Below are 11,215 nucleotides of genomic sequence, written 5' to 3'. Positions count from 1 at the left end.
TTGTCAAAAAAACAAAATTATTTCTTTTAATTAAAACAAAAATAACAAATTTTAACATTTCGAGTTATAGTTTCTTAATTCAGTCGTATAGCATTCATTTTACTGAGATCAATAATCTAAACCTACTCTGTGACAACAGATTCATTTCAGTCTTTAGAAGAACTTAAAAAAAATTAATCAGAGTCGTCGTCAGAATTACAATTTTGACAAACATAAGAATGAACATCTTCAGATTTCAGGCATTTTGAATGAGCCCAATTCTTACACATGACGCATTCAATCCATTGCTCACCTGGTCGTGAGTTGGAATATAAATTGTAACATATTATACAATACCATTCCATGGTCTCTTCTTCACTATCATTTCCATGATTATCGTCTTGCAGGACTTTCCTTTTCACATTTTCTTTACCATTTGCGGATTTACTTGCCACTTTCTTTCGCTTGTTTGTACCAGTTACTTTATTCTTTTTGACTCTTTTTTCAACTTTCGTCTTTATTTTAGTGTTGCTCTTTACTTTTCTTGCTTTTTCTTCAGCCAAAGCATTCTTTTCAGGCGTATCTGTCAGTATTGCTGATTTTCTTATTCGTCGCTTAGTTGTTACACACGATCTTGGTGGTGCTTTTGGTAAAGGTTTAATAGCTTCAGGTGAAAATGTGCTAAATGTGGCTTGAATGACAACATTATTTGACAAATTAGCAATGTGCGAGGGTCCTGGTTGAGGTTCGTTGGTTGCTGATTCTATAATTGCTGGATGTGGCTCGTTACCTGGGATGGTTTCCATATCATGATGCACCTGAGGTTCATTAACGTCTGCTAATTCTTGAAACTGTGGTTCCAGATTTCCCAATTCCAATGAAATATTAGCAGTGTCGGGCATTGGTCGATCAGTTACGAACGACGGGGCAAAATCTTCATCCGTAAATATATCAGGATTGTATGGACTTATGCCTGCCTTTTTAAATGCGTTCATAATGTTATTTGGTGTAGCTGCTAAAGGCCATGCATGTTTGACAATTCCAGGTATCTCATAAATAGACATTGTCTTGCCTGGGTTATTACGTAGCCAGTTTTCTTGCGCTTTGGCACAATACGTTTTAAACGGTCCATTAACGCCAACATCTAGTGGTTGCAAATTATGGGTACAATGTGGCGGGAAAGACAACATTATAACCGAATTGGCCTTTGCCTTTTCAACCACATCAATGTCAACATGTGATTGATGGTTATCAAGCAATAACAATACGGGGTCTTCGGGAGTGGGCTTTGTATGTTTTATAAAATGGTCCATAAATATGAGGAATTCTTTAGCTGTCATCCATCCCGAGCTATTTCCAGCTCCAATACTCTCCGTGGGACCATCTCGAATAAATAAGTCCTTATATTTAAGGCGCGGAAAAATAAACATAGGTGGTACAGTATTTCCCACTGCATTTGCTGCAAGTTCAACGGTAACTAAAGTTCCTCGCTCCGCTGACACTATGGCACCCACTTGTTTAACGCCTTTTGCAGCGACTATTTTCTTTGGCTTTAATACAGTGGTTACTCCCGTTTCGTCCAAGTTCCAAATTCTAGACGGTAGCAAGTTATATTTCAATATGACGTCTCCGAGCTTGCTAAAGAATTCACGAACATTGTGCCGGTTAAAAGAGGATGCGCGTCCTGCACTTGTGGCTTCCGGAGCTCTTATGGACAAAGACGGATTTCTTTTCAGAAAACTAGTGAACCAATCAGCTCCAGCTTCTTTATTTCTATGCCAAGAGACTGGAATATTAGGCATGTCAAATTTGACAGCGCAACTATATGCCAACTTCCTTACTTCTTCTGGCAAAAGACCAAAGTAAATTGATGAACATTTTAATAAATAATCCGCCAATGTCTTCTCCTGGTCTTGGTTGAACACCTGTCTAGAATAGTAACCCACAGTGGGTGTTACACCAGCTTTCAACTTTTTGACGAAGCGAAACAATGTCATATGACATATCTCTAATTCCCGAGCTACCGTCTTAAGTTTACGACCGTCTTTAATAACAGCATCAGCAGCCCGCTGCAAAAGCTCAATTGAAACTTTGCCCCGTTCGGTTTTTCGTTTATAGTTTCTCATCCTAAAACAAAGTTTTAATTTTATTATTTACGTGTTCATTACGGGGCAGGTTGTTCCGCGGAACAACTAGCCCCCCGCCAGAGGAACTTGGAACCCCAAATTCTATTTTCTAAAGTAACATCCAATTATAATAGAATAGGTTTTCAAAAGCCAAAAATGATATTAAAAAGATAATCACTATAGTTTGCTCGACAGATAATAGCAAGTCACACATAAATAGCTAGAAAATTGATTGAAATAGACCAAAAAGTATGATGACGAAAAAATTTACTTACGTGATGTTTGAGTGTCACTAATCGACTACCACGCTAACACGCGGACAGAGCGTCACTAAAATGGCTGACGAAATGGCGCGATGATATGTCGTTTCGCGACGCACTTCACATCTATTGCTATCTCTTTTCTTCGCGGAGCTATTTCAATCGGAACAACCTGCCCCCGGCACTTTGAACCCCGGCCTCCCCTACATCTTTTATGATGATGTACGTGTAAAACGCATGTGAGAAGATAATTGTAATTTTGTAAAGATATTCTAAATATTGATCGGCCGTAAAATCTGCTTTTGAAAGGGTTATCTACCTAGAAAATTTATACAGACGTGCTCGGTATACGCTCCGATATTTTCCGTTGCATTCCACTTATGAAAGACGAATAGACGTAAGAATACAGTGATGGTTAATGAAGGTACCTGTTGTCGCAGAATCATCTCATTTTTTGCAATAAGAAAAGTAATTACAGTGTAAACTCTTTATAACGTCACTCGATTTAATGACAAACTCCTTAAAACGTCGAAATTGCTTGACTTTGGTTAGTTTACATTGTTTTCTATACAATATTACATTCTATATAGCGTCACGCTCACCCTATTTAACGAAACAATGCGGCATTAGAAATCATTGAGCAGTACTTTCTAAGTTGCCGAAATAGATAAGAACTGCAGCTGTGTACGTTGTTGAAGAAGACGATCCTGTCCCTCCACCAAGCATCAAACAAGCACTCGATGCAGCGAAACTATTAAAAAAATACTTTTTATATAATCAAATTGATCCAGCAGTATCTCAAGATATGAGTAAGATACGTAACAAAATACAATTAAAATATTGGAGCAGCAAAAAACATCAGACGAAGATAACAGGCTATACGCAATGTATGAATAATAATGTTCGTGTGCAAAATGTGTACTATATTGGTAAATGCATATTATTATAGAATAGTAAAATAATATCTTTTATTTCTCTCCATTTAACGACCACTCTTTATAACGCCGAAAAATGTTCAGTCCCTTAAGTGCCGTTATATAGAGTTTACAGTGTAGTTTATTTTTTGTAAAAAAAAAACATTAAAATCTTAAATTCCAAACAAAACCTTTAGGAATCTGAAAACCTCAAGGTATCATCCGCAACAGCCAACTAGAAACAGTTTCCTTATTTTCTATTTGACTGCAATGGTTATTTTTCCTATTATAAACACACTGACGTAGATGCATTCCATTAATTATCTGTACGTATTTATGAATATCATATTACTGAATATTTTGGCCGTTTAGCACACGGGTGAATATAGGCGTTCGGAGTGGTTAAACGTGTACGTCATCTCTGCGGCACAAGAGCGACAGCCCGTGTTTTTTGCAAAATTGTCCAATGTTCCAGGCAGGTCGTTTTTGCAGTGGCTAATTCGGCATTGGACGAGGCTGACAAGTCACTTTATAATTCACAACCGGCGATATGTCAGTGCTCTAGTGGACCGACTAAATAATAAACTACACCGGCTGACCCGAATAAAACGCTATCCGCCGAAAAGTGGACCTTAACAACATTCGGTACACTTTTTATCTGGCGATTCATTCAAAGTACCGAATTTACAGTTTATTAAGAAACAGGAAACAATAATAAAGTAGCTTTGATCAATAATTTATCCCGATTTCGAACTGATTAGTTCACATCAGCACGTCACAGGCAGTTTCACAAAATCATCGACTAAACTGGAGTTGCTCCATTTGGACATAAATTAAAATAATCCTTGTACCTACAGGTACATTACGATATTCATTTGTATTTGTGTTTTTCTTCAATTACTTTAAGTAACGAAGTAAACCAGACTGCTAGTTCATGTGAAAAAGCTCTTAAAACTGAAGGTAGGGTTCAATCTTTTCTGTTAAAATTATTGTTACATCACACCCTATCCTTTAATATTTTAAAGTAGCTTCCACCATGAGATCCACTTAGCTGATGTAACCAGAACTTTATTAAAACAACACAAAAATATAAGTCATGCAATTCACTTTAACAGGAAAATGCTTAGATACATAAGAAAAATAATAACATTTGTGATGGATAAATATCAACGAATAATAAAATAATCATCTTTTCCACATTCCGTATGACCTGAAAGTGTAAATGAAATGTCTACAATGTCGATAGATGCATGTCTAGCACGTGGTTATAGCAGGGGTCAACGAGGGTTGTGTATTGACAATCACTGCTCTCCATACCAAGGAGGGATGCCATTCGCATCCAAGTCGCGTATCCAATCTGTTTAACTCGGCTCATTGAATCGTATGCGCCATTGATTTGGTTTCTGAAGTAATTCCTTAGTTTTCTTATTATCTCCGAAATGTTTTTCGCTGTCTATTTCCAGATGAACCTCTGAGTTAGTCAATCTTGTTCGCCTGCACGAATTTTACATGACCTCTATGTCACGAAGAGGACCGAAACCTAATTTTATGTAAGCCTTATCTAATTATAACCAGTCGAAAAGTAATCTTATCAATTAAAATGATTGCTCATTTCAAAAAATTTAATTTCTCCAAAAATGACTGNTATGAAGATAAATATAAATATAAAACAAAGTTACTGGTTTGCAAGGGAGGAAAAAGTAGGGAAAGAGCGAATATAAAGACAGGAGACGAAAAATTAGAAGAAGTGATAGATTTTAGGTGTCTACGAAGTCAGATAAGTCAGGACGGAATGAGTAGTAGGGATATAAAGCACAGGAAAGCGCAGGGTCGAGTCGCCTTTAATAAAAAAGGGTCACTTCTATGATTGCGAACGATTAATTTACAAATTCGAAAAAGATTGTTAAAGGTGTATGTTTGCAACGCGGCGCTGTACGGGTGCGAAACATTGACGGTGGGCGTGCCGGAAGTGAAAAGGTTAGAAACGTTCGAAATATGGTGTTACAGGCGAATGATGAGAATACCGTGGATAGAGAACGTTAGAAATGAAGAGGTATTAGAAAAAATAGGAAAACAGAGGACTCTATGGAAGTCTGTAAGAAATAGGCGAGATAGGTTGATAGGACACCTTCTCAGGCATGAAGTTCTAGTCAGAAGAGGCAGAAACGGAGGGGTAGAGGTAGACCTAGATTAGATTACTGTTCACAAATAGTTAAGGATATGAGTTGTTCTAGTTTTAGGAAATGCGAAGATTACCTGAGGATAAGAAAGAGTGGAGGTGCGTGTCCACCAGTCTTAGGACTGCCGATCTTATGATGATGATACTTTGAAAATAATAATTTAGTCGAAAACATTTTCTCTAAACGATATTTGAAATCAGCAGCTATCTATTTAGGTCAGCTTATTCTTCAGTTCAGCTGTACATATATAAGTACACTAAAAGAGCAGAAATATAGGGAATGTAAGCGAGATTAAATTCGAAATCCCCTTTTTGTATTACAAGGAATGCTAAAAACCAAACTCTTCAGAAAATGAACTGGGTCAAACACCATCTTTTGCTTTCCGGCGATCTGTATCGCTAGCGTTTTACAAGAGCACTCCTCCACTTCAGCTAAAAAAGAAGGAAATGCAAGGAACAAATTTGTATGGGAATACAAAAAAAATCGGTAAATCGATATCCTACAAGACCTTGTAATATTATACACTCAACGATTTTAAGGAAATAGATATCCACGTGATTTACTATCAACTTTAATGTTAAGTTAAGAATATACCTACCTATTTTTGCATTAATAAAGTCAGCTGTACTGGGAAAGAGAGGTCATAAACGTTAACCATTTATCTCTATTATGCCGTCAAAGGCTTCTGTTTAAAGAAAATGCAAAATCTCCCCCGTTTTCCACTTTTAAGTAAGTAACGGCTGATTGACCCTTACCAAATCGACCCATAGGGATCATCAACATCCCTTCCATAGACACATTTACGACACCGTTTCGTTTATCCGTTCCTACCCCTACGTTTATAAAAGAATCAAAGGACCGACTTTTCCCTTTATCTGGCAGCAAAACATAAACGATACTCACAAAAGATAAAAAGGGAAAATAACTTTAGCCATTAACTAATGGATATAATTTAGAATTAAAATATTCTTAACTCAATCTCAATTAATAAATTGTTAATGTTTAAATGCAATTATTAAAGCACCTAGGGAGTCAAAGTTTGTTTTGAACTGGTGGCGTGGCGATAAAGCGCCACCTGGTTGTTATTTATTGATTGTATCGAATGTGAATTCTATTAAAAGATTCATAGATATATTTGGGAATATACATAATTAGGTAGTTATTAATGATCCTTCAACTATTAGGACTACATACTATTATATTTTATTTATGTATGTAGTATGAGAGAAGAAAACAGCTCTGAAATTTTAGAATAATTTAGCATATGGTCATGAAACGTTGAAAATTATTTCTCCATTAGAAGTAATAAATATTTTCGCAGAGACAGTTCGGTATCTAATTGCCTGCATTTTCCACGTTGCAGAAAGGAAATGTAGATTTATTACACCCACTTCGATATCAATTCTCTCTTGAACGCAGAGTAAACGTTATTTAATGCACTATAACGTTTAAATTATCATTTTCCAATACGATAACAATGGCTTACTTACAATTTTCGAAAATATTTTGTTCTCCCGTTTGACCTAACAGCATATGTTAAGAAAATAAATGTCTGTTTCTGATAAGTGCGAGTTAAATTGTAATAAAAAATTTATTAAAGCAACCAGCACTTCCACATCCGATAATAACATCCCTCCCAAGTAAATAAAACATTAAAAACAATGTGTAGAAATGTGTTCAAAACAGGAACAAAAAGTGTTCGTAGAATCTGCTATTGTGGAAGGAAAACAATTCTAATAATAACTAGCAAATGGTGTACGCCCCATACAGTCAAATGCATTCGTAGTAACCTTTATTAAAAGCTCAAAAGTGTATACATATAGTAAGTATCAGTACAGAAACAGCATTGTGCTAGTCGATATAAAAATCCAACATTAATTGAATTTCTGGCGATACAGAAAATAATAATTTTGAGTAGAAAGAAAAACATTTTTAACCTTAAATGGAAGTTGAAAAATAATAATCTTAAAATTTTTGAAAGCAAACTTAGTCAAGCAGGGTATATCTATTTCTGACTTTACCCTAATCCTCTATAACATAACCTAACCTAATCATTTTAAGCCGTGCCCAGGATTTTGGGCACATATCCAATGTGTAACCTTTAGGCAAAAATGGAAGTGTTTAAAAAGGGATTCTTGTAATAATTTTCTGCTTATTTGTATGAATCTCGAAGTTAATAAACATAAGTAGGGGAGGGTTTTATTTAAAATCAGCAAAATTCTTCTTACGCAATACTAATACGTTTTCTTAACTGAAGCGCTTCTTTAAGAAATTTAAAATCCTTTCGTGTGGACATCTAGGTAGTTAAGTTTAAAAACACATTAGATAAGGCAAACAGAAGTTAGTGAGTTACAACCGTAATACATCAAATCATCTGATTTATTTCCACGTCTGGCACAAACGACTTCCCGAACATAGATAAAAGCCCTAACAAGAGTTAGAAAACTCGAATATCGGAGAATTTTCAGGTAGCCAACGAACGAAAAGTTGAAGGATTTTGATTTAGTTGCACAAGTGCTCTGTGTGTAGTTGATTGCGCCCAGTTCCCTTGTTTACTAAGGTCAAGAGCACCGCTCAACATGACGGTTTCAAAATGCGCGCGCCTTCATTAAAAAAATCCAAAGAAGGCCTCGTTAGGAAACGTTCCAGCAAACGTGGAAAACTTTAAAGAAACCCGATTCTCAAAGGGTCTTTTGTTCCCTCGAGAGACAAGGATACACACTAAGGCGAGTTTCTTGAAATCACAAAATCTTAATAACCGCACACAGAAGTGAACCAACAATTTCGAAAATGCTTCAAAAAATATTCGATAATTATTGTTGCATACATGATAAAGCATATCGAGATCCTTGACAAAATGATTGAACATTTTCAATTCATTCAAAGTACATTTGACCCCAAAAACTTAAATCAGAAAATGAAGAAGCAGCCATTTTTAACTCAATAGTGTAATTATAGGTATATTCCATAAAGTTACGTTGAAAATAGTCATGCCACCACTATGTTCTCTTGTGTTGCAAACCAACGAGTCGCCACTGTCATTAAATTCCTTGCTATTCCTTAGGTACCATTCTAAGGATATAGATGACGACATTTTGCCTTTATACATTAATCAGCGAAAGAATTTACAGTTCAAGAAGCTTCTTTGTTAGTATGAGGACGGCTTAAGTGCGCTTAAGAGTGATTTAAATTTCAAATAGGCCGATTGATAAATTTTCACCTGTTTTCAAATCCCTTATAGCAGTAGAAGTAGCTGTTAGTCCTACGCTCTCTGGATACGTAATATTCCTACTAGTCCGAAGTAGCAAACTCAAATGAATTCAAGCCTGAAATCCAGGATTGGATTGTCGTAGTAATGCAATGTAAATTGCTGCAAAAGTGGCTCGGCGTCGCTTAAATTTGCCGTTTTATTACAATAAAACACATACATAATGCACTTGCATCAAGATTGCATAAACACGTTTTCTACGTAAACTAAATTAGTAGCACGTCAGAATTTCCAACAAAAGTTGAGGTAACACCGCTACATAATCGCATAACTTTAAGATTCTCTTTCACAACGTCAAATTAAATAACAACAATTTCGTTTAAAAGTTGCCAACCACGTTGTTAACAGTTTGTTTTCGAATAAAATTATTGCTGACATAATTCACATTATGTACAGTGCGGAACGCAAGACAGGGGGCTGGAACCAACAGGCTGAAAATAAAAAATATAAATAACTTCATTATTATTTTTGTTCTATTGATAAGCCCCAGCAGAAAAACAACACAATTGAACCCAGTAACTCCTTCAACGTCACCCCTCTTCGACCACTTCAAGGGGTTCGAAAGAGTGTTGAACTTTCAATATAGAAAAGGTCGAGTATTCCCAATGGGGTTAAAGAGCTGGTCTTTTTATTTAATAAAAAGAAGCCGGCCCACAAAGGGAAAACTTTTTTTATATATATGCTAACGTAGCAAAATATAACTCAGTTTACACAACTAAGTAAAAAGAGATAAATTAAGTTCACGGAAAATCAAGTTTGATGTGTAATTTTTTGACATTTTTTTCTTATCGAATAAGCCAGTTGCAACATAAAAATTGTTATGGAATCGTAACATGGTGGATTTTCAAAATAAAAAAAGACAGACAACCCTAGACAAAAATTTTCATTCTCTCTCCAGTCTCTCAGAGTCTTTCAGCGTCTCTGATAGCGTATCTCATAGTCTTTCACAGTCTCTCAGTTATTGCCTAGGTGTTTTTATGGATCTCTTTCAGTCTCTGTATGATAGACTCGAACGATAAAATTCTTAATTCAGAGATTCGAGTCTCTCGTTCAGAGACTGGATACGTAATGAGGATTTCTCTATGAGCGACTCAAGTCTCTCGCTAAACAGTTTTTTTGAGTCTCTCGATAGTCTCTCTCAGTGACACCAGAGAGGTTCGATGAGAGACGGAGACTAGAGTCTCGTTTTCAGAGACTCTGAGAGACTGAACGTTTTTATCTCGGGAAGATCTAGCTATTTTATGTTTTATTCTATTAAGAAAAACATGTCGGATGCCTACTATATACAATTATCTCTTTGCGTAGAGGCCGTCAACTGGAATAACTTTTATTTTTGTCGAATGTAACCGAATGATAGTAAGCGGTACAGCAGTTAAAGCTTGCTTAGGTACGCAAAAGATCAGGATCGGCGTTATGACTACCTAGTAGGAATTATATTTTTAAGCAAGCGTTTTTGCTTTTCTCAATTCCTGAGAATGTTGAATTTTCTTTAAACTCCGATGCTAGAAACATGCTCAAATTCTGCTTGCCTGTAACTCTTTCTGTTACACATCAACTGGTGTAATGTTACTCCTTTTTCTTTATTAGTTCTATTCCTACCTGACATCTCCTTTTGATGTTTACCCTGTTCTCTACAACGTCTGTCATAAAAATAAAAGTAGGCGTTGTGTCAGCAACCGCTGTAGTCCAATTAGTAAGTCGAAAGAAGAAAGTAAATATGACAGTTTTATTGCGAACTATGCCAATTTAAAACGTTTCAACTATATTCAGTTCTAAAGCTGCTTAAACAAATAAGATTTTAATAAATAACAATGTTTATAAGTATTAACATTCACAAATAAAAAATAAAATACAATTTACCCACAATAAGTACATCTTTTATGATGATGTACGTGTAAAACGCATGTGAGAAGATAATTGTAATTTCGTAAAGATATTCTAAATATTGATCGGCCGTAAAATCTGCTTTTGAAAGGGTTATCTACCTAGAAAATTTATACAGACGTGCTCGGTATACGCTCCGATATTTTCCGTTGCATTCCACTTATGAAAGACGAATAGACGTAAGAATACAGTGATGGTTAATGAAGGTACCTGTTGTCGCAGAATCATCTCATTTTTTGCAATAAGAAAAGTAATTACAGTGTAAACTCTTTATAACGTCACTCGATTTAATGACAAACTCCTTAAAACGTCGAAATTGCTTGACTTTGGTTAGTTTACATTGTTTTCTATACAATATTACATTCTATATAGCGTCACGCTCACCCTATTTAACGAAACAATGCGGCATTAGAAATCATTGAGCAGTACTTTCTAAGTTGCCGAAATAGATAAGAACTGCAGCTGTGTACGTTGTTGAAGAAGACGATCCTGTCCCTCCACCAAGCATCAAACAAGCACTTGATGCAGCGAAACTATTAAAAAAATACTTTTTATATAATCAAATTGATCCAGCAGTATCTCAAGATATGAGTAAGATACGTAA

The 11,215-nt window shown here is 35.7% G+C and overlaps 2 protein-coding genes across 6 annotated transcripts in view; both read right to left on the bottom strand.

Moving 5' to 3' along the window:
* LOC108744840 (kinesin-like protein CG14535) overlaps positions 1–11,215 on the bottom strand; it is a 294,798-nt gene that overhangs the window by 64,734 nt on the left and 218,849 nt on the right. The window lies entirely within an intron of this gene.
* LOC108734152 lies at positions 151–2,453 on the bottom strand. Its single transcript, XM_018465577.1, has 2 exons — positions 2,381–2,453; positions 151–2,106 (listed from the first exon to the last, which is right to left on the bottom strand). The coding sequence occupies exon 2, from the start codon at positions 2,103–2,105 to the stop codon at positions 174–176; it is 1,932 nt and encodes a 643-aa protein (XP_018321079.1). The 5' UTR covers position 2,106; positions 2,381–2,453; the 3' UTR covers positions 151–173.

This window comes from Agrilus planipennis, unplaced genomic scaffold, assembly GCF_000699045.2.
Source record: "Agrilus planipennis isolate EAB-ADULT unplaced genomic scaffold, Apla_2.0 scaffold35, whole genome shotgun sequence".
In the NCBI taxonomy this organism is placed as follows: domain Eukaryota; kingdom Metazoa; phylum Arthropoda; class Insecta; order Coleoptera; family Buprestidae; genus Agrilus; species Agrilus planipennis.
This window is presented reverse-complemented; position numbering and strand designations above follow the sequence as displayed.

Bases quoted from the DNA above. Each gene is read 5' to 3' on its own strand.
- LOC108734152 (XM_018465577.1), bottom strand. From the start codon at position 2,105: ATGAGAAACTATAAACGAAAAACCGAACGGGGCAAAGTTTCAATTGAG.